The 23557-nt window shown below is 40.3% G+C and overlaps 1 protein-coding gene across 1 annotated transcript in view; it reads left to right on the top strand.

Annotated features, from left to right (window-relative positions):
- LOC128408838 (vomeronasal type-2 receptor 26-like) overlaps positions 1 to 18386 on the top strand; it is a 30052-nt gene extending 11666 nt beyond the window's left edge. Inside the window, exons 3-7 of the mRNA XM_053378861.1 lie at positions 6564 to 7376; positions 8283 to 8510; positions 9120 to 9246; positions 9829 to 10532; positions 18141 to 18386. Of these exons, the coding sequence (XP_053234836.1) occupies positions 6564 to 7376; positions 8283 to 8510; positions 9120 to 9246; positions 9829 to 10532; positions 18141 to 18386 (2118 nt within the window). The remainder of the gene's footprint in view (positions 1 to 6563; positions 7377 to 8282; positions 8511 to 9119; positions 9247 to 9828; positions 10533 to 18140) is intronic.
- Positions 18387 to 23557: the final 5171 nt, after the last annotated feature.

Raw genomic sequence — 23557 nt, 5'->3', positions numbered from 1 at the left:
TACTACTTTGTCCTTATATATTTTACCTCCCAAATTTATAATTTATAAATTTTATCTCTTGTTACTAGAACCCCTTCATTTTATTTCAATGTCATCAGCATTCATACATTTTACAGTACTTCTGTAAATAAATTTTAAATTTCCTCCAATCTTCTTCCACCAACTCTTCTCCCTGATCTCGGATTCTGCCAGTCATCTCAGCCATTTCCATATAGTCGATTACTTGCATCTGCCATTCTTCCAAGGTGGGTAATTCTTGTGTCTTCCAATGCTTTGCGATGAGTATTCTTGCTGCTGCTGTAGCATACATAAAGAAAGTTCTATCCTTCTTTGGCACCAATTGGCCAACTATGCCCAGGAGAAAGGCCTCTGGTTTCTTCACAAAAGTGTATTTAAGTACCTTTTTTATTTCATTATAAATCGTCTCCCAGAAAGCCTTAATCCTCAGGCACGTCCACCAAAGGTGAAAGAATGTACCTTCAATTTCTTTACATTTCCAACATTTATTATCAGGCAAGTGGTATATTTTTGCAAGCTTGACTGGGGTCATGTACCACCTATACATCATTTTCATAATATTCTCTCTTAGGGCATTACATGCCGTAAATTTAATCCCAGTGGTCCACAACTGCTCCCAGTCAGCAAACATGATATTGTGTCCTATATCTTGTGCCCATTTAATCATAGCAGATTTTACCATTTCTTCCTCAGTACTCCATTTCAACAGCAAATTATACATTCTTGATAATATCTTAGCATTGGATTCTAACAATTCTGTTTCCAACTTTGATTTTTCCACCTGAAAACCAATTTTTTAATCTTGATTATAAACCTCTCTTATTTGAAAATAATGTAACCAGTCTCACACCTTCCCTTTGAGCTTCTCATAACTCTGCAATTTCAGCTTGTCACCTTCCTGTTCCAAAATTTCACAATACTTTGGCCATTTTTCCTCCATATTAAGTTTTTTCATAGCTTTCGCTTCCATAGGTGATAACCACCTTGGGGTTTTGTTCTCCAAAAAATCTTTATATCTTGTCCAGACATTAAATAGTGCTTTCCTGACAATATGGTTTTTGAATGCTTTATGCGCTTTAACCTTGCCATACCACAAATATGCATGCCACCCAAATACATTATCATAACCTTCAAGATCTAGGATGTCAGTGTTCTCAAGAAGTAGCCATTCCTTCAACCAGCAAAAAGCTGCTGGTTCATAATAAAGTTTAAAGTCCGGCAGGGCAAACCCCCCTCTGTCTTTAGCATCAGTAAGTATCTTAAATTTTATTCTGGGCTTTTTGCCCTGCCAGACAAATCTAGAGATATCTCTTTGCCACCTCTTGAAACAGTCCATCTTGTCAATGATTTGTAATGATTGAAACAAAAACAACATTCTCGGCAGTACATTCATCTTAATGACAGCAATCCGACCCAGCAAGGAAAGCTTCAAATTCGACCAAATCTCTAAATCTTTCTTCACTTCTGACCAACATTTCTCATAATTATCTTTAAATAAATTTGCATTCTTAGCAGTCATATTCACCCCCAAGTATTTTACCTTCTTTACTAATGTCAGGTCTGTCTCTTTCTGAAACCTCTCTCTCTCCATCGGCGTCAAGTTTTTCTCCAAAACTTTAGTTTTTAACTTGTTTAACTTAAAGCCTGCCACATGAGCAAACTCCTGGATTAATTCTAAAGCCCTCTTGGTACTAGGTACTGGCTCTTGTAATGTCAATACAAGATCATCTGCAAAGGCTTTAAGTTCATATTGTTTTGCTCCGACCTGAATACCATGAATCAGCTGGTCCCTTCTTATCATATTTAGCAAAACCTCCAGGACCGAAATAAAGAGCAGTGGGGAAATTGGGCAGCCTTGTCGTGTCCCTTTCTCAATTTTAAATTCTTCTGTCACTATGTTATTAACTATATGTTTAGCCTTTTGTTCAGAATAAATCGCACCTATACCATTTTTCAAAATTTTGTCCAACCCCCATCCCCTGCAGATTTTTCTTCATAAAAATCCAAGAGATGTTGTCAAAGGCTTTCTCTGCATCTACGAATATCAAAACCGCTTTTGTATTAATATTCACTTGTAACTTTTCCAAAATGTTAATTACATTTCTCATATTATCAGATAAATGTCTACCAGGGAGAAAGCCAGCCTGGTCTTTATGTATCATTTCTGCTAAAACTTTTTAAAGTCTTTTAGCCAAAATATCAGCAAAAATTTTGTAATCCACATTAAGCAGGGATATGGGGCGATAGTTCTTGAGTTGTGTGTTCTCAGACTCAGTTTTAGGTATAAGTGTGATGAAGGCTTCTTTCCACGATTCCGGCGCCTTTTCCCCCTCCATGATTTCGTTGCAAACCTCCTTTAGTGGTTGAATCAAATAGTCCTTCAAAGTTCTGTAGTATTTGGAGGTTAATCCATCAGGCCCTGGAGATTTTCCCAGTTGCATATGTTGAGTTTCTGTTAATTGGTTCTCATGGGAAACTTACAGATTCTGGCTTCACACAATTAACTCAAGGCAGTGTCAATTTACTCTTGGCAGAAAGCCAAGGTCAGCTTGACCTAGAAACTACTTACTCTGATTGGTTAACGACCAGCACTCAACTCTGTTATCTAGGGATTGCTAGCACAGTTTGGTGTGTGGTGTGTTAGGAGTAGGAGTGCTGTGTATGGTTAAGAGAGAGAGAGAGAAAGGAAGGATTTATTTTGCTTTGTTTTGTATGCAGAAACTCTGCTGGTTTTATTTTTCCTTTTAATAAATCCTGTAAATAGTTATTCTGAGTCTAGCTGACTAGTCATTTCCACCTCAACTAGCTTCTTCGCTGTGCAGGAAAACTCTGCTACGTTTGGGCTAAAGCCATTAGAGCTATGCCTGACACTTCAAAGTTCCATGAGCATAGTCTGTATGGCACCTTCAACCTCTTGTTCTGATATTTTAGAGTTCAACAATAATTTATTTTCTTGAGAAATTTTTTGTAATCCATTGGTTTTCAGAAATTGATCAATTTTAGTCTCTGTCTGTGGCCCTTGTGTATAAAGTTGTTTGAAATATCTCTGGAAGCAGTTTCTAATCTCCTGTGGGTTTTGTATGTTCTTTCCATTCACTTCAAGGTTAGTCACAGTATTTAACTTATGTCTTTTCTTCAATTGCCATGCTAGCAATTTCCCACATTTGTTAGCAGATTCAAAAGTCTTCTGTCTCATCTGTTTAATTTTCCATTCTATCTCCTGATTTGTCATTTTCATATATTGTGCTTGGTAAAATTTGATCTCTCTCAAGATTTCCTGCGACTTTGGTTTAACTCTAAGCTTCTTCTCCCCTTCTTTTATTTTTTCCAAGATCTTTCCCTTTTTCTCTTCTTGAGTTCTCTTTTTTACTGCATTCTGCTGAATCAAGAATCCTCTCATAACGGCTTTACTTGCGTCCCAGATTACCCTTTTTTCCACTGATGTCTTCAAATTTATCTCAAAATAGTCTTTCACCATTTTTTGGGCCTTCCTAATAATTTCTGGATCTCTAAACAAGGTGTCATTCATCCTCCATCTGAAGGAGCCAGTCAGTGTTAGTTTCATTTCCAGTTTCACAGGGTTATGGTCAGAGCAAGTTTTGGGGCAGATTTCCACCTTTTGAATCTTTGGAGCCATTCCTCTGGTTATCCAGATTTGGTCAATTCTTGTCCAGGTCTTTTTGGCTTCAGAAAAGAAAGTCCCTTCTTTACTTAGGGGGTTCTTAGTTCTCCAAGTATCAATTAAATCCATATTGTCTGTCATTTCAAAAAAAGATTTCGGTAGTCTTCCATCTTTTGTTATTATTTGTCTGTCTGACTTGTCCATGTTTGTCGATACCACTCCATTCATATCTCCAAGCATAATGATGTTATAATCCATAAAGTCCAACAACGTCTCATGCAGTTTCTTAAAGAATTCTGATTTCCCCTCATTTGGTGCATAAACACCTACTATCAAGAATTTCTCTCCTTGGGCCTGTATTTCAATTGCCACAAATCTTCCTTGTTCATCTTTAAAGACAAATTTTGGGGATAAACTTTCTTTCGCATAGATCACCACTCCTCTCTTCTTAACTTTGTCTGATGAAATGAATTCTTGACCCAATCTTTTGTTAATCAATACTTTCCTATGTGTTCTAATCACGTGGGTTTCTTGCAGGCAAATCAAGTCCAAATTTTCTTTTTTCAACAAATGAAAAATTCTTTTCCTCTTGTCAGGGGAGTTCAGACCCCGGATGTTCCAACTTAGTGCTTGCAGAGACATTGTGTTGTTATTCTGTAGTCCCTCCAACTGCTCCCATCAGTTGTTCTTGATTAGTGGGTGGTATTGCTTTCTCTGTTTTTTCCAAGCCTGATGGTGGGTTCCCTATGTCCAGGACTCCTGGTCTTAATGCCTTCGGCTCTTTTTCCGCCTCTTTCTGTAGATCTTCCTCGTGATAGTTCAAAAATCGCACTTTATCTTCCTCTGATCTTATCTTCACTTTTTTCCCTTTATAATTGAAGGACAGACCCTGGGGGAACTCCCACCTGAAAATAATGCTGTTTCTTCTTAACAGTTGGACTAAGTCACCGTAGTTAGCTCTCAAAGCCAATAGGTGCTTTGGTATATCTTTGAAGATTTCGATTCTCAAATCTTCTATCTCCAATGGATTCTTGTAATGGAGGCTCAATATTTTGTCTCTCTCTTCTTTAGATCTAAGTGAAATCAAGCAGTCTCTCACTTTGTTCTTTCTTCCCCCTTTGCCAATTCTGAAGGCACTCACTATCTTGAAATCTTTATCTGACTCAAGGCCCCAAAATTCCTCAAACTCCTGTGTAAGAAAATCACACAAATTGCCTCCTTCCACGTCCGGTACTGCCCTGATTCTTAAATTGTTCTGTTTGTCTCTAAGTTCAATTAGAGATAGTTGGGCCTTATGATCCTCCAATTGCTTATTAATTGGAGATATCTTTCCCTCTATCTCCGTCACCTTCTCTTTCGCTTCTTCAGCAATTTTCCTTGTCTCTTTAGATTCCTGGAGCAGCCGGTCAATAGCCTGTGTATTGGAGCTGATGGTTGTAGTGTTTAAATCAATTTTAGCTGACATTTTTTCCAAAGCTCCAAATATTTTGTCAAGTGATGCATTTAATGTCTCATCAGGGCCTACTCCCTTTGTTCCTGTCTGCCCAGTATCCTCTTTTTCTGGGAGAGATGGAACTACTATCGACTGTCTTCGTTGCTGCTGCCTAGTTTTTATCCTTGTAGATTTTTCCTGGGGTTTATCCTGATCCATAACTTTATCTTAAAGTCCCAAGGTTGTTCTCACAACTTAACTTGTTTTGTTATGAGAAAATCTCCAAGTCAGCTGCAGTGGAAATTCCCCAGTTGTATCCCAATCCTCCTCTAGGGGAGCACAATGGCAACAATGTTCTTTTCAAAGCAACTTTTGTCTAAAGGCAGCAGTATCTCTTTTTAACTTTCCAATTTTCCCATAGAATGGCAACAGTTGCAAAGGGGGTCCTTCAATTCAGTTCAAATGCAGGTTAAACACATAAAATTACAATGTCTCTAAACGGTGCAATACTTTCCACTTTCCTGGCAGACCAATATCAGGGATTAAGTGGTGGTCTCTTCTTTCCTTCCACTTTTCCCTTCAAAAAGTACTTTCTTCTCCCCCCCCCCACTCTGAAGGGGGGTTCTTAGATCTGGCATTAAAATTAAGTCTTTTTAATTCAGCTTTCACAGTTCTTGGTTCCAATAGTCTTTGCTTTAATACTGTCTACAAAACCGGAAGACGGACTTCCTTTTTACGTCTTCCCCGCTTCAGAGCCAAATTCAAGTTCTTTATTCTGATCAAAGGAACAAATCCTTTGATCTTTCCAACTTTAGAAAATCTTACTCACGGGTTGTAGTTTAAAAGCCGAATTTCAAGGAAGAAAGGACAGCGCTCTCCGGCAACAGCTGCAGCGGCTTCACTCCACAGAAGTAGCGATCGACTCTCAGTGCCGCACCACCCCCGTTCCGTTCCGGAGCCCCTCGCGGGGTCCCTTTGCCACTTGGGGGGGCACTTTTGGCACCCGCTGAGTCCCACGGCCACAGGCTTCCCCCGCCTGCAGTTTTTTGAAGGGTCTCCGCTGCGCCGTAGCGGATAGACCCGATTTCTGCGGAGCTTCTCCCTCGTAGTTAGAAGGAGACCGCCATTGCTATTGGCACCGCCTCCGGAAGTCCTTAAATGTGACACTTTAATGAATAAATAATGATGAGGTCATATACAATTAAATGAAACTGCTACAAGAAACATGTTGTAAAAGCAGTAACAAAAATGCAATCAGGGCATAACCTAAGGCAAACACAATCCATTCCAAAGACTCGGTCACCGTTTTTTGAAAGCAAACAACTAAGCATGCTGTTAAGCTCCCTGGAGTAAAGCTCTTTAGCCCCCATGAAACTTTGTCTTTTCTCTGTTTTCCATGTCAGAGAAAAGTTATCAGTCAGGCAAGTAAAAAGTACTACATTTGGGATTTTGTTGGGAGTGACAACACTAATCTCTTCTGTTCTTTACTAGGTCAGTTATGGTTTTGTTTCTGACACACTTAGTGACAAAACTCAGTTCCCTTTTGTCTACCGAATGGTCCCCAAAGAAGAGCATCAGTATCTGGGGATAATCCAACTGCTCCTGCACTTCAACTGGACTTGGATTGGCCTTGTTGCTCCAGAAACCAACAATGGAGAGAGGTTCATGAGGACCTTGAAGCCCCTGCTAACCAGGAACACAATTTGTGCTGCCTTCTCAGTTACAATCACAATACATAATCAGGAAATACCGTGGCATTCTAAAATATCTTTCATGTGGAAGAAAGTCAATGTATTAATCTACTATGGAGAGATGCGCTACTACTTTAGTACAATACGTGTTTTGCAAAAATCGGTTGAAAAGCATATAAGTTCCATTGTGGGGAAAGTCTGGATCACAACAGCTTTGTGGGACCTCACCTGGAGCTTGTCTTATAATATTCTTTCTCCCCTGCACATTCATGGGTTTTTTTCTTTCTTAACTCATATTAAAAAGGGGGCAGACGATGACACTGAAGACTTATTGTCCAAGTCCATGTTTCTGTTTGGGATGAAAACATTTCAATGTTCATATTCAAAGCACATATTGTCTGTGAAGGGAAGGAAAAGGTGCAGGGAAGTTGATACTCTGGAGTTCCTGCGTGACGAAGTGATTGAGAAAACCCTGTCTCTGGATAGCTACAGTATTTACAACCTTGTCCTTGCTCTGGCACGGGCCTTAAGGGCTGCACTTTCCTCCAAATCCAATCGGATGGTGGCGAAGGGTAAAAAGAGGTTGAAATATCAAAGGATACAGTCTTGGCAGGTATTCCTGTTTTTCTCACAGATATCTTTGTTGAACAGGAATCGGCGCTATGCATTCCATTCTCAGTTGAATTCAGGCTTGCCTCAAAACTGTCTTTACTTTTCCTCCATTTACTTTACTGTTAAAGGTAAAGGTACCCCTGACCATTAGGTCCAGTCACAGACAACTCTGGGGTTGTGCACTCATCTCGCTTTACTGGCTGAGGGAGCTGGCATTTGTCCGCAGACAGCTTCCGGGTCATGTGGCAAGCATGAGTAAGCCACTTCTGGCGAACCAGAGCAGTGCACAGAAACAGCGTTTACCTTCTCGCCGGAGCCGTACCTATTTATCTACTTGCACTTTGACATGCTTTCAAACTGCTAGGTGGGCAGGAGCTGGGACCGAGCAAAGGGACCTCACTCCGTCGCGGGGATTTGAACCACCAACCTTCTGATCGGCAAGCCCAAGGCTCAGTGGTTTAGACCACAGCACCACTTTACTGTTACCCGCATCCTAATTTTGCTTGTGAGAAGACAATCTGCCTCCACTTCACCACCTAATCCCTCAATAAGGCTTCCTGCTATTACTAGCCAAGGAAGCTGATTTCTACACACCACTTCCAACAACCTTACTTTGACAAACAGGAGGCCAATGCTTGCACAATTCTTCCAAGGGTGTGGAATGTAGCTTATGGATCTCATGGCTTTAATCTGTCCCAAAAGGCTGAAGCAGAAAGAATGGGCCACAGATCCATTTCCCAAACACACACACAAAGTGTCAGTCTGTACAAATGCCTTCATAGATTAGGCCAAGTTATCTAGATGGTTTTCCCATTGTCAGTCTGTACAAAGATCTTCGGCAATTAGGCTATGTTATCTAGATAATTTTCTTCTTTTCTAAATGTGCATGCTTTCTTTCCTGTTCTAGCTTCACCCTTTTCTGGGAAGTTCCCAGTTTTACAATACTTCCATGGAAGGAGTGTATTTGGATGAGAATGGGCAGTTGACAGTCGAATCTGACGTTGTGAACTGGGTGCCATTTCCCAACAAGTCCTTTGGTGCCGTGAAATTTGGGAGCATAAGCAGACAGGGATCCTCAGGCCCAAAATTCACCATTGACGAAAAGGCTCTTGTGTGGTCCAGACTGTTCAACCAGGTTTGGAAAACCCATTCATTGCATTTACCCCTTTTAGAGGTATGTTGCCTATCCAACATAATAATGATCCAAGGATTAGGGAAATCCTACCTTTTTCTTTTTTCTATGACTATGACTTGTGTTTAAATGTAAACTTTACTTTAAAAAACAAATAAAAAATCTATAAAAGGAAACATGAAAATGGAGAAGCATGTTGGACTATGACTGGGGCATGGGCTTTTCAGTGGTCAGAAAGCAGGCCAGACTTCAGAATTGAGCACAACACGGTTGCTCCAAATACTTTTCTGTTTCAGCTTGTTTGTTTCTCTGGTTTTGATATTTTTAACTGACTGCAGATTGGTACTGTGCTTACTAGAGCTTTGTTATAATGGCAGAGAGCTCTGACTCCTAAATCCAAGGGCAATACAGTCTCCATGTAATTCTTTCTTCTTGATTATCTCTTTCTACCCCAACTGTGTCCCAAGGACTATGACCCTCTGTTTTGTCCCATGGATCAAAAAAAACATCTACACCAAAGCCGTGTCTATGCCACATAGATTGAAATTGTACAATGCCCCAGAAATTACTTGGCAACAGTCTTTCATTGATGCTTTCTGTCTTTTTGGTCAGACCCTTCCTCATTCCAAGTGTACCCAAAGTTGTCGCCCTGGAAATGACAAGAAGGTTCAGGAAGGGAAACCCATTTGCTGCCATGCTTGTGCTCCATGTGCGGAAGGGATGATCTCCACTCAGGAAGGTAGGAGACTTCAGAGGAATGTGCAGCAAAAAGAACAATAATATATGTCCTTTTTTGATGAATATTCAAATATAATCTTATGGCTGAATTTAATAAAAGTTCAATGGTGATTTACACAGTCTTAATAAAGCTTTCCAGGTACCACTGAGACAGCCTTGAGTATGTAAGAATTAGGCAGTGTTGCTGCATCTGGTAGGCTCCCTTGACCAGTCAGTGTGGCAAAGTAGCTAGGATGTTTGGTTTGTACGAGGAAGACCAGAGTTCCAGTCCATGCTCCTCCGAGGATTTTTTTCTGTAAATTACGCCCATCTGACAATAGCTGGTGTTGGGGTGAGATCAGATGTAGCTGCAATTAAGAACTTGGAGCTTCGAGATCACTCCAAGCTCTTCCGTGGGAGGTTAATAAGGGGGTATCAGCACGAGGGACCTACATTAAAAGGACCACCTCTCTGTGTTGATTAGCAGAAATAGCAAGTACCATCACTGTTTCCATTTGCATGGGGTGGCTGGATTCAAAATTGACCTGCTTTTTTTTTGCTAGTCTACAAAAAAATGTTCAAGCAGACATTCTTTTTTCCCCAGATGCAGACCACTGCACCAAATGTCCAGAACATCAATATCCAAACAAAGACAGAGATCAATGCATCCCCAAGATTATCACCTTCCTGTCCTATGATGAATATCCGGGGACCCTCTTGGCTTCCACTGCCCTGTTTTTGTCCTTAATCACAGGCCTTGTTTTAGGAATATTCATTAAATATCTTGACACTCCCATAGTCAAAGCCAACAACAGGGACCTTTCCTACATCCTCCTTGTCTCCCTCCTCCTTTCCTTTTTGTCCTCCTTTCTGTTTATAGGCCGGCCAAGGAAAGTGACCTGCCTTGTCAGGCAGACGGCCTTTGGCATCATCTTCTCAGTTGCTGTCTCCTCTTTGTTGGCAAAAACTATAACCGTTGTGCTGGCCTTCCTGGCCACTAAGCCAGGAAACAGGGTGAGGAGATGGCTGGGAAAGAGTCTGGCTAATTCCATTGTCATTTCCTGTTCCAGTATCCAAATTCTCATCTGTGTCATCTGGCTGGGTACCTTTCCTCCATTCTCAGACTCTGACATGCACTCCCAGGCTGGAGAGATCATCCTGCAATGCAATGAAGGATCTGTTGCCATGTTTTACACTGTCCTTGGCTACATGGGCTTCCTGGCTGCCATCTGTTTCATGGTTGCTTTCCTAGCCAGGAAGCTGCCTGGGGCCTTCAATGAAGCCAAGCTGATCACCTTCAGCATGCTGGTCTTCTGCAGTGTTTGGATCTCCTTTGTGCCCACCTACCTGAGCACCAAGGGGAAGTACATGGTAGCCGTGCAGGTCTTCTCTATCTTGGCCTCCAGTGCTGGGCTTCTGGGCTGCATCTTCCTTCCCAAGTGCTACATTATTGTACTCAGGCCTAGTCTGAATACAAAGGAGCATCTGACTACAAAGACTTAATATGGCACCTGATTCCTAAAATATGTTTTTGGTTTTTGCAATTGACAGCCAGCATGGTAGCAATAAAGGCAGGACACATGAGTTGGGAATGTAGCTCCTTAAAAGCTATTGTTTTGGAAATCAGAACACAAAATAATCATTTGACTCATATTCCATCCTTAGTACTGTTCATTTCTTACCTGATTTAGGAATTCTTTTCTGAATACTGTTTATATATTTTGCCTAATAAGAAGTCCTTCTCACAATTCAATAATAGTGAATTATGTTCATTAAGAGAATCTTTTTTAAAGATAGCATTACAAATAAATTGCTTATGCATTGTTTTTCAAAATGAAAAGAAACATATTCCATTGGTATCTCTTGGTATCCAGAAGTCCTGGTGTGCTGAAGGTGGCAAGCGAGAAAAAAGACGACTGGAAATGAGCAGGTCCTGAAGGGAGGGACGCAATGGGAGCTGCAAGGGACGTGGCAGCTCAGGAGTATTGCAGATATTAATATTGCACAGTTTGAAGCAACTGGAAGCACAAGAACTGACTCCTTCTGGAAGAAATCAGTGTGCAGGCCCATAAAAATATTATTCAAAGTTTTAGTGGCAGAACTCTTCAAAAACAGAGCACAATAATCAAAGATACTACCCAAATATCCATACAATGTCTTGTGCTATCCAGCACAGGCTCAGCATCTTAGGAAAATATGGAATAAGCCATGCACACCTAGAAGCAGAAGTCTGTCTCTCCTCCACAGCCTGCTTTCCAGCCACCATTGGCCTCAGGCTGTTTACTCTCCCTTCATTTACATCCTCACTCCATGGAACTTGGGAGAGAAAGACTAAAGGCAACTCCCTTTGGAAATGGAGGTTTGCAGCTCAATTCCTTCATCACATGATCAAAGGTTCACTCTCAGCACAGAGTAGAAAACAACCAACAGCAATTTGTTAACAAATTAAGCAGCTCAGAGTGCTTTAGGAAATAGTTTTGGAAAAGCCCCAATATTAGCAACGCTTCATTAATACACATTCAGACATTTCCCATTTTAAAGCTACCTTTTCATCTCAGTGTGAATTAAATCAATTATATTTAGCGAGGAGGAGGGTGGCAAGAACAGGAGACAGTGAGCACCATGCTCCTTGGACCCAGATCTTCTGCCCCTCCCAGCTGTCCCCAAGGCAAATATCTCACTGTGCCTCATGGGGGGCTCCCCTGCACCCACAGGAACCTCAGGAAAGAGCAGAGCTCACAGCAGGAAGAGAACTCAGATGAATTTTATGTTCCCTTTCTAACTATTAGAGAGTATAAGTATTAACATTGCATTGTCCCTTCCTAATCACAAGATAAAAATTGCCTGAAAATAATACCCATCTCTCTCACTGTCAATGAAAACTAATAAATGAATAGAAAGAAAATCTACCCATGTGTTGCTGAAACAAAACCTCACACATACACTATGTAGAAAAATGAAAGTTTACTATCCCCTTCTCTCCTTCCTTCCTTCTTTCTCTCTCTCCCTACCTGTCTTCTCCCCCAACCTTATACGATATACAACATTAAAACCTTACATCAAATATAACTGATCTATAGAAAGGACTTTATGATATGAAAATAGAGACAGTGTATGGTCTTTTGTAACCCAAGAAAATCTTTAATAAAAACAATAAATAAATAAATAAATGAAATATTCCATGAGGGGAGGGTCAATAATAATATAATGAATGTATCTAGTAGTACCACTATCACAATGAATACAGTAAAAAAGGGAAAAAATGAAATTGCCATCAATAAATAGCACACAAAAAACCAACAACAAACAAGTTGCGGCGGCTAACCTTTTTAAAATTTATGTATTTATTTGTGCACTGCTTGATTTAAAAAACAAACTTTGATGTGGTTGCAACATGATGCAACTGCAACAATAACAAAACTGATCCCCACCCAACTGGTTCATGGGCTCTCAGGTGGGCAAACGGAAATGTTGGCATGATGGGATGCAGGTAAATGGGGAAGCAGGCTGCAAGATGGTGGGAGGAAGGTCGGAAGCCGCCTCACGCTGAGCCAGATTCTTGGTTCACCTAGTTCGTCCAGCTTCTGACTGACAGGCAATGGCTCTCCCAGATACCATGCTGGGTTCCCCTCCCAGACCGGAAGCAAAGCACCAGAAGCATAGTGAAAGAAGCTGCTCTGCCATAGAAAAAAATAGGTGGACCTTCCCCACTCCCCACACTTGCATAGTTGCTAGGAAGGAGAACAAAAGACAGAGCGGTATGTGTGAGTTGTGCCGGAAGCCAAATACATAGTTACATGCTTGCTCTGTCCTGGATTCATACCCTTGACCAGTACAGAGGACGCTCGGGTTGCGAACATGATCGTGCCTTGCGCATGCGCATAAGCACCAAATCACAATCCGCACGTGTGCAGAGACGCCGCTTCGGGTTGCGAACACTGCAGGTTGCGAATGTGCATCCCACACGAATCACATTCGCAACCCAAGTGTCCACTGTACAATATTTGAAAGAAAAAACAAAACCACACAATAAATATTGACTCTCCTTCCATGGTGCATTTTTTTACATTCTTTTTCAACTCCATATTCTGATTTCTACCTATATCTTATTTTCCACCATCTTTATATCTCAATATTTTTTTGAACTGCCAAATTTATTCTATTACTGTTAACTTTTTAATATGTTTACAGTATGTCTCCAGATAATCTATAAGCATTTTCAATCTTTCTCAAATAGTTTTTTTATCCAGATCTCTTATTCTATTTATCAGTCTTGCCATTTCTATTTATTCTATTAACATCATCTGCCATTCTTCCCTTGGCGTTGTATCTTTTCTCCACTTCTGAGGATTAGGTCTAATTTGATCCAAGTGGTTTGGAATCAGGATCTCTTATGGACCATCTCGTGGTCTAGTAGTGGAAAACTTTCCCAACTAATCCTGTCTCCTCCCACTCTACCCTACATAGAATCATAGATTTGTATAATCGGAAGGGACCCTGACCACCTTGTTTGTTACCCAGGTGAGGAACCTTTTGAATAAATCACAGAACCAAGGGAACATCTTGGATTTAGGGACCAAACATTTATTATAGCTATTGTAATAGGACAGAGCTCACTCAACTCAACATGCCAGTTGAGAACGTCTGCCTCTAGGCACTTCAGAAGAAAAGCTCATATAGTATTTCAAACATAACAAATAATCATTAAAAAAATCTTCACATATGTCAGGAAAGGTTACAAGTCATGAGAAGTAAAGCACACATGGCTCCATCCTGGTATCTTCACCCCCACATCACCTTGGAGTGGCCCCGATTTGTCCAGATCACTGTACCATTTTATGTCTTGGGTGTCTGGCATTATCCTGGCAACCTAGCCTTCAGTGAGGGAAGAGCATGATAAAATCCTCTTCCTGGGTCTTAGATAGCTTCAGGGATAGCTGAGTTACACTCTGGTGCTAAAACATCCTGCCATTTGTACCACTTTCAGAGGTAGATCAGGAGAGAGGAGAGAGCAGCACAGGAGGGAGACTCACAAACGCAGAACACACAAAAATCAAGCCGAATACATTCTAAAAGGTTCCAAAATACATTCTAAAAGGTTAAATACAATCAAAGTGAAACATGATTAAAATAAGGTTTTAATGGGATCTCTAATTCTTATATCATCAGGGATATAGAGAGAGAGGAAGTGAAGGAAAGCAGGGTGGGGAGTTTTGGAAGTGCCCAGAGGGGTAGGAGAGAAGTCCAGCTAAGGCAGAAAGGGAGGCAGCTGCTGGTTGCCCAGAAAGAGATGGGCTGTGCTGCTGAGCCTTCCATCACAAGAGAAGACTGTTGGATCAGTCCAGTGTCCCACCTAGTCCAGCATCCTGTTCTCACAGTGGCCAGTTACATAGCCTCCAACATTCCTCAGATGAAGCCCACTGGGTAACCTTGAGCGCTCACTGCCTCTCAGTGTAACAGGGTTGCCATGAAAATACACTGGGGAGGAGAAGACCCATGTATGATTGAACCTGGGACCTTATCCATGAAAAAAAAATGCTCTACCACTGATTCTCTAAAAAGGGGTTTCTTTAGCAAGTTTTGTCAAGTGTTAGGCTGTGGGACACAGTGGCGATTTCTCACAAACATGTTTTTCCTCAAGTTCTGCACCTGTTCCTTGATCAAGCCAGGAGGTTACAGGAGGAGATGTTTAATTATGTAATTATAGTCTTGCAAAATCTTCAGGGATTTCTCCTTAAAGATTGCCTTTGCAACTGATAAAGTAAAGTCAGAACCAAGGCCAAAACAAAAAAAAGTAACTTCTCAAGAACACATCAGATGTACTCTGCTTCAAGGCCAAAGGCCAATGTAGTCCAGTATTTCCATGCACTCTGGCACTTGTCATGGTGTCCTGTTGCATCAGAAGCAGTTTAGTCATGCTGGCCACATAACCCAGAAAACTGTCTGTGAATAAACACCAGCTCCCTCAGTCTGAAAGCTGAGATGAGCACAGCACCCCAGGTCAAATTTGACTGGACTTAACTATCCAGGAGTCCTTTACCTTTACCTTGACCTGCAGTTTCTGAACCATCCTCAAAGGCACCCAACATATAACTCATTGCAGTAGTCCAACCAAGAACAGAAGTTGGGCTATTGCAGTTGTGCTTTGGGGTCCTGCAAGGTTCTGCATCATTTGGCTGGAGGAGTTATCTGTTCATGCACAAGGTGGTGGGGAGGTTGTGTCTCCCTTTTTTGTCTGTTTTTTTTATTTTGTTGTACTTATTTTGCCTTTGTCTGCGAACATTGCCCGTTTTTCCTCCATGAAATTGCTATTTTGTGGTGCCCACAACAGTGTCTTACTTTTCCAAATGTGCACATAACCAAGCCCAAAAATGTTGGGGGACCCCAAGCGCCAGGAAAGATAACTTTTTTCCTCTGCACTTTGCTATGAAACATTCACATCCCACTTCCCTCTCAGTGGAAAACTGTTCAAAAAATGTTCAAGGCTAGCTAGATAAATCTTGATTTTGACTCACATGAAGGTATAGCAGAGCTAAGGTAGAGAACTCTAGAAAGGGCGGGAAATTACTGAGGCTCACCAGTCACAAAATGGCACTTCAGGGGTGAAGCCAGTGACAGAGAAGAATTCCTAAAATGCCAACCAATAGTACAGTAATAATAATAAGAAATCCTACTCCATCCCACTAAAAGTTCAGCACCATATTCAAGGCCAGCTTAACTACCAAAGGCATGTATAGATGGAAGTGTCTTAGCCGGCCACCTAAAATGGAGAATGATGACACCAAGCACATTTGGGGTGGGGAGTATTCCACAGTTTAACTCCAGAAACAGTCACCCTTCCTGACTTTCATGTAGGGGCCAAATCACAGGGCTGAAACTTAATGAGGTCACAAAATGGCAGGTCCGCCGGAATAGCCAGGGAGAAAACTGTGGCAGATGAAGGCAGAGTTTGGCATAATCAAGCAGCAATTAATGACTCAGGGACTAGTTTTGTGACTCAGCCTCCCCAAGTTAAGCAGAATCTATGCATTCCAAAGCACTAAATGGAAAAGGCTTTTTATTTCATATCACCCGGCATGCCTCACATTTTACTTGTCTACTCTTGTTTCGTCTTCCCATTTCTTTTCACAGTTTGTATCATATTCCTCCAAAAACTGTCATCTTTCTTCCCTGCTCATTTGATATTCACTTTTTCTTCCTTTCCCCCTCTCTTATTCCTTTACTCTTTTTTCCCCAGGTTGTTGTAATTCTAGATATTAACCCTTTATCACTCATCCTAATTTCCCACAACACATCCTCTTGCCTTTTCCCTCAGACCATAGAGATCTCCCTTCCTTCTTTAAACCCTTGCCTTCCTTCAGCCTCTCTGTCTCCTGGACACCTTTATGCCCTTTTAAACTGTCAGTAATGCCCTTGGTCCAACCAAAGAGCTATGTGTGGCCCAGGGGCAGGACGGGTGAATTAGGAGGCACTGGGTCGGCTGTGGCACTGAGGCCCACTGCTGGACCATGGGCCAGTCTTTCAGAAGTGCTAGGAAAGGTCATGCCAACCTCCCGTGCCCCTCTCTGACCCATGTCACAAGTAGAACCACAATGCAGTTCGAAGTTCTTCAGATATCTAAAGGGTCGTCACATGGAAGATGAAGCAAGCTTGTTTTCTTCTGCTCTGGAGAGTTGGACCTGAAACAGTGGATCAAGTGACAAGAAAAGAGATTCAGACTAAACTTTAGGAAGAACTTTCTGACAGCTGCTCAACAATGTAAATCTCCTTCAGGGTCCCTTCTCATTCTGCAATTCTATAGCTCTATGATTTGATGGAACATGTATTCCTTCAGGCCTACACCTGGCGCTATAAAGGGAGTTCAACATGGTGTGAGGGCAAATGTAATTATTAAAAATAATGGTGATTTCTTTGTCATCATCTTGCCAAAGCTCAAGAGGAATAAAATCATATTTGCGTTCAACATTGAACAACAACATGATGTAACTTCATCAGACTCAGCCAGAAGAGACTGGTACATAAATACTTCTCCACTGTGCCACTGAGGGTGGGGTGGGGCTATGCTGCCTACGTGGGGCTGGATTGAATCCTCTTTGGCTCTCAAGCCATGTACGCCAGACATGTTCTCTCTGATTAAGTCACTGCAGCCTGGGTCTTCCAAGCAGATTTTGACTGCTGGTAATTTGCTAGCTCTGTTGCTGATAGCACTCAAGAAGGAGATTGCAGTAAAAGGCAGGTGCATCATAACTCACCTTCTGCTGCTGCTATTGCTACTACCTGAAGCAACACCAGAGATGCTGAACTCAAAATGCCCATTGACTTTGATAAGGGATCTCAATCAACCCTTGAATTGGTACAGGCGAGGAGACTACCATATTAGTGGGGTCATATCCGCTACACCTGTTGGGTTCAATCCAAGCGTCTTCACTGAGCCTCCCTTAACCAGAGTTAATGGGTAAGTCCTTATGTGCCTACTGTTGTAAAAGCTTTATGCAAACTGAATGTGACCTCATGGAGACCAAATGTTGTTGTCTCCTGGGCACGTCTCCTCATTTCTGGTACTTTTGCTTGGTAAATCATGTCTTCCATTTTCATCCTTTTGGAGGGAAATGATCAGATTTGTTTTGAATGTCAGAAAGTCATCTACTGCAATCTGTGCGCTTTCACCCACACTAGTGAGACCTCTGCTTTAGAATAGCCCATTCTTCTAATATTTGAACAGGAAGCGGTTTATGGATCTCAGGTGTACAGATGCTGCAGACGCATCTCATGATTTTTACACACACATCCCCATCACAGGTAAGGATGACACAATCTGGTCTTTGTGTGGAAAGAATGCCAAGATTACACACACTTTTTTCCAGGTTTGGAATGCGGGCCTTCTGGCATATCCTGTCCTTCTTGTTTGCCGTTCAGGAGGTCAATGAGAACCACAGGCTTTTCCCCAACCTCACCCTGGGCTATGACATCTATGACAACTTTTATGACGCCAGAATGACTTGTGGTGCCATGGTGGACCTGCTCTGCCCTGGGCAGCCAAACATCCCAAACTATTACTGTGGACCATGGAATAAAGTATTGGCCGTTATTGAAGGGGCTGACTCTGACACATCCAAAGATATTTCCACCATGTCAAGCATCTACAAAACCCCACAGGTATGAATGTCAGGAGGGAAGGAGAAATCCCAGAATGTTATTGCAATTTCTTTGGAAAGATGTGAAAATGTCATTCCTGCTTCTAAGGCAGAAGGAGAGATTGGCCTCAACCCTCTCTTAACAAAGATGACTAAGGAGATTCTGGGTTTGTCCATACTTCCTCCCATCCCATGGTTAGAAAGCATGGGTCTGAGTGGCTTTCCATTTACCCTGTGCTTTGTAGGCATGTGTCCAAGCCATTTCTCCCTCACTCTACTCCTTTCCCACAGAAAACCCACTCTAAATTGGAAAAGCAACGGGATAAGGGATCTGTCAATAAGCCCTTAGCTAAATCTACAAGATCCCACAGATGCAAATGCTGTGTTTTATGGAGAAGGATATTTGAGGAAATTGTCAAAATTAAGACAGAGGAATGGAATAAGTAATGAAAGCTAGTGGCATGTGAGATGCAAATGAACAAATATGCAAAAGGAAACATTAAAGAAACAAGAGGCAAAATACAAAAAAAAGTGCATGACAAGGCAATGGAATGTCATCCTTTGAAACAAACTCTGTGAGCTCAGGCTAAGCAAACCTTAGACAAACCTGTAAAAGTAAGAGCAATTTACAGTAAAGGAAAAGCTTGAGACTTACATTCCTAATGTGGTCCTGCTTATTATTTACATATTCATATGCTACCTTGACTCATGAAAGATAATTAGTTTCATGAAAAATAACTGGATCACTTAGCTTTAATGGCTTCTCTATGCTTCCCCTCTATGGTCCTCTTTAATCAAACACAGAAGACATGGCAACTCTTAGAATCACAGAATGATAGAATATTAGAGTTGGAAGAAACCCAAGGGTCATCTAGTCCAACCCCCTGCAATGCAGGAATCTCAGCTAAAGCATCCATGACAGATGGCCATCCAACCCCTGCCTAAAAACCTCTGAGGAAGGAGAGTCCTCCGAGAGAGACCATTCCACTGTCAAACAGCACATACAGTCAAAAAGGTTTTCCATATGTCTTATTGGACTCTCCTTTCCTTCAACTTGAAGCCATTGGTTCAAGTCCTACTCTCCAGAGCAGGAGAAAACAAACATGTTCCCTCTTCTATGTGACAGCCCTTAAGATATTTGAATACAGCTATCATATCTCCTCTCAGTCTCCTCTTTTCCAGGCTAAACACACCCAGCTCCTTCAACCATTCCTCATAAGGCTTGACTCCTAGACCCTTGATCATCCTAGTTGAACCTCTTCTGCCCATCGTCCAGCTTGTCAAAATATTTCTTAAACTGTGGTGCCCAGAACTGGACACAGTATTCCTGGTGTGGTCTGACCAAGGCAGAATAGAGTGGTACTATTATTTCCCTTGATCTGGACACTATGCAACATATGAACAGATAGCTTATAGACTTCGACTGTTTATGGACATATATTAAGATGTTTGGAAAGGATTCATAAAAAAGATAGTATGTTATAAACAATATCATATATATTAGAATCATCATTTATATACCACTGTATTATATATGCATGTATAGAATTATAGTTTTCCCCTTGTTTTTTATGAACCCCTTTTTTCTTTTTACTTTGTTTAACTGAAACATTTTCAATAAGAAAAAAAATTTTACAAGTAAGAAAAAAAATCTTTTTAAAAAGCAGCCACTCCCTATATCATGTTTTGCCTCTGTTTCCTTCACAATTGGTATTTGTGTTGTGATTGGATTGTTTTTTTTAAAAAAATCATTTCTGAAGGCGAGGTTTTGAAAAGTACAGGGCGGAGAGCAATTCTTAAACATCTTCACAAATTTTGGCATCCAGGAGTGGGAGCTTTGTTCTAAGTTTTTCTGTCTGGCCACACACCCTGGAATGATCTATTCTTGTAATATGCTTTCAGTCTTTTCCCCAAAAATGTTTTTATTGATTTTCCAAATTCATAAATAAACAAACACACACACATAAATCCTAACTGTAATTATTCCACTATTATTAACATTGTTAGGTGACTTCCTCAAATCCCCCGGCTGAATTTCAATGTATATCATTGTAACAGTTTTCCAAAACTAATTTCTCATAAAATTTACTTAGTCAATTAACTTCTTTCTTACTTTTCATATAAACTTTAAACATATTATTATGTAAAATCACATATTTAAATCCTAAGCCAATCTGGTATTTGCAAGAATTTCTATTTAAATATCTCAGCATATTTAACTAAATATTCTTTAAATTTCATCCATTGTTCCTGGTCGCAGACTCTTCCGGTCAGGTCGGCTAGCTCCCAAAAGTCCATCATCTTCATCTGCCATTCCTCCACTGTTGGCACTACTTGTGTTTTCCAATTCTTGGCTGACAAAATCCTTGCAGCAGTTGTGGCATACATAAACAATCTAACATCTTTCTTGGGCAATCTAACATCTTTCTTGGGGCAGGTCCACCACATATGATAAAAGGTACCTTCTTTTCCTTTACATTTCCAACATAGATTATCAGTATTGTGTTTTACAAGAGTTAAGTACCACCTATATACATCATTTTCATAATATTTTCCTTTAACACCGAACATGCAGTGAACCTAACCCCTTTCCTCCACAACCTTTCCCAGTCTTCAAACATTATGTTATGTCCAACATCTCTTGCTCAATCTATCATCACAGATTTAACTCGTTTGTCCTTTGTATGCCACTCCAACAATATATTATACATTTTAGATAAATTTTTAACTTTAGAATCTAACAACTCCGTTTCCAACTTGGTTTTTTCTGATGCAAAACCATTTTTCTTATCTAATTTATACAATTCATTGATCTGATGGTAATGTAACCAATTTATTTTATCTTTAATTTGATCAAATGGTTTTAAATTAAACCCTTCTTTTTCTTCCAGTAATAGATCTGAATATCTCAACCAATTAGTTTCCATATTTAACTTTTTCTGGGCCTTTGCTTCCATTGGCGAAAGCCATCTGGGTGTTTTCCTTCCTAAAAGATCTTTGTATTTTATCCAAACATTATATAAGGGTTTTCTAACTCCATGATTTTTAAAACCATTATGGGCCTTTGTCTTGTCATACCATAGATAAGCATGCCATCCAAACACATTGTCAGATCCCTCCAAATCTAAAACATCCGCATTATCTAGTTGTATCCATTCCTTAACCTAACAGAGAGCTGTGGCTTCAAAGTAAATCCTCAAATCTGGCAGAGAAAATCCTCCTCTTTCTTTAGAATCTGTTAGTAATTTATATTTAATTCTGGGTTTTTTCCCCTGCCAGATAAATCTAGACAAACCTTTCTGCCATTCTTTAAAACATTTCACATTGTCAATAATTGGGAGGGCTTGAAACAAAAACAACATCTTTGGCAATACATTCATCTTAACTACCGAGATCCGACCCATTAATGATAATTTTAAATTTGACCAACTCTCAAGATCTCTCTTAATTTCATTCCATAATTTCTCATAGTTGTCTTTATATAAATTCAATTTTTTCACTGACAAATTAACCCCCATATATTTTACTTTTTCCACAAAGACTAGGCCCATCTTTTCTTGTAATAATTTCCTTTCCTCATTGTCCAAATTTTTCTCTAGCACTTTGGTTTGGCTCTTATTTAACTTAAATCCTGCTACCTGTCCAAACTCCTGTATCATCTCCAGTGCTTTTACTGCACTGGAGTCTGGGTTTTGAAGTGTCAGTGCCAAATAATCAGCAAAGGCTTTTAATTTATATTGTTTTGATCCTACTGATATACCTTTAATTTGTTCATCTTTCCTTATCATGCTTAACAAGACCTCGAGAACTGAAATAAAAAGCAGAGGGGAAAGTGGGCACCCTTGCCTGGTACCCTTCTCAATTCTTATTTCCTCCGATACCACATTATTTACTATAATTTTAGCTTTTTGTTCATGATAGATCACATTAATACCATTGAAAAATTCCTGACCAACCCCAATGCTTTCTAAATTTTGTCTCATAAAACTCCAAGATACATTGTCAAAGGCCTTCTCTGCATCAATAAACATTAACATTGCTTTACAATTTTTTCTTGCTTCCAATTTTTCCAAAATATCTACTAGATTCCTAATATTATCTTTCATGTGTCTTCCAGGCAGAAAACCTGCCTGGTCCTTATGAATATATTCTGATAAGACCTACTTCAGCCTATTGGCCAATATATTGGCAAAAAAATTGTAATCCACATTGAGTAAGGAGACTGGTCTATAATTTTTAACATTAGATCTATCTTGATCTTGTTTTGGAATCAGAGTAATGTAAGCTTCCTTCCAGGTTTCGGGTGCTTTGTCCCCTCCTATAATCTTGTTGCAAACTTCTAACAATGGCTGAATGAGCCAGTCTTTCAGGATCTTATAATATTTTGCTGACAAACCATCTGGTTCCGGGGCCTTGCCAAGTTGCATTGAATTTATTGCATTTTCAACCTCCTGTCTTGTAATTAATCCATTTAGTAGGATCCTTTTACCTTCGGGAATCTTCTGCAAACCATTAGTTCTAATAAATTGCTCAATTTTAACTTTATCTTCTTTACTCTTTTTATACAGTTGTTTGTAATATTTCTGAAAGCATTTTCTTATGTCCACAGGGTTCTCTACAGACTTTCCATCTGATACAATATTTGTAATAGTACTTTGTTTTTGCCTCTTTTTTAATTGCTGAGCTAAAAGTTTCCCACATTTATTTGCAGATTCAAAGTTCCTTTGTCGCATCATTCTTAATGCCCATTCTATTTCTTGATTGATAATCTGTGAATAATGAGTCTGTAAAGCTTTAATTTCCTTTTGTACCTGCAAATTCTTTGGATTGCCTCTAAGGAGCTTCTCTTTATCTTTTAGTTGGTCCAAAATTTTATCTTTCTTTTCATTCTGTATCTTTGTCCTAATTGAATTTTGTTGAATGGGGAATCCTCTCATTACAGCTTTACTGGGGTCCCAAATAACCCTTGTTTCCATGCCCTGGTTCATATTAATCTCAAAATAGTCCTTTAAGGTTTTTTGGGCCTTATTTACAATTTGCTCACTCCTCAGCAAGTCATCATTCATTCTCCATCTGAAAGATCCCTGTATTGACAATTTCACTTCCATAAATACTGTATTATGATCTGAGCAAGTTTTAGGGCAAATTTCCATTTTTGTTACTCTGGGAACCAAGTCTCTGGATAGCCATAAATAATCA

The sequence above is a fragment of the Podarcis raffonei genome, chromosome 2 (assembly GCF_027172205.1).
Source record: "Podarcis raffonei isolate rPodRaf1 chromosome 2, rPodRaf1.pri, whole genome shotgun sequence".
Classification (NCBI taxonomy): Eukaryota; Metazoa; Chordata; class Lepidosauria; order Squamata; family Lacertidae; genus Podarcis; species Podarcis raffonei.
This window is presented reverse-complemented; position numbering and strand designations above follow the sequence as displayed.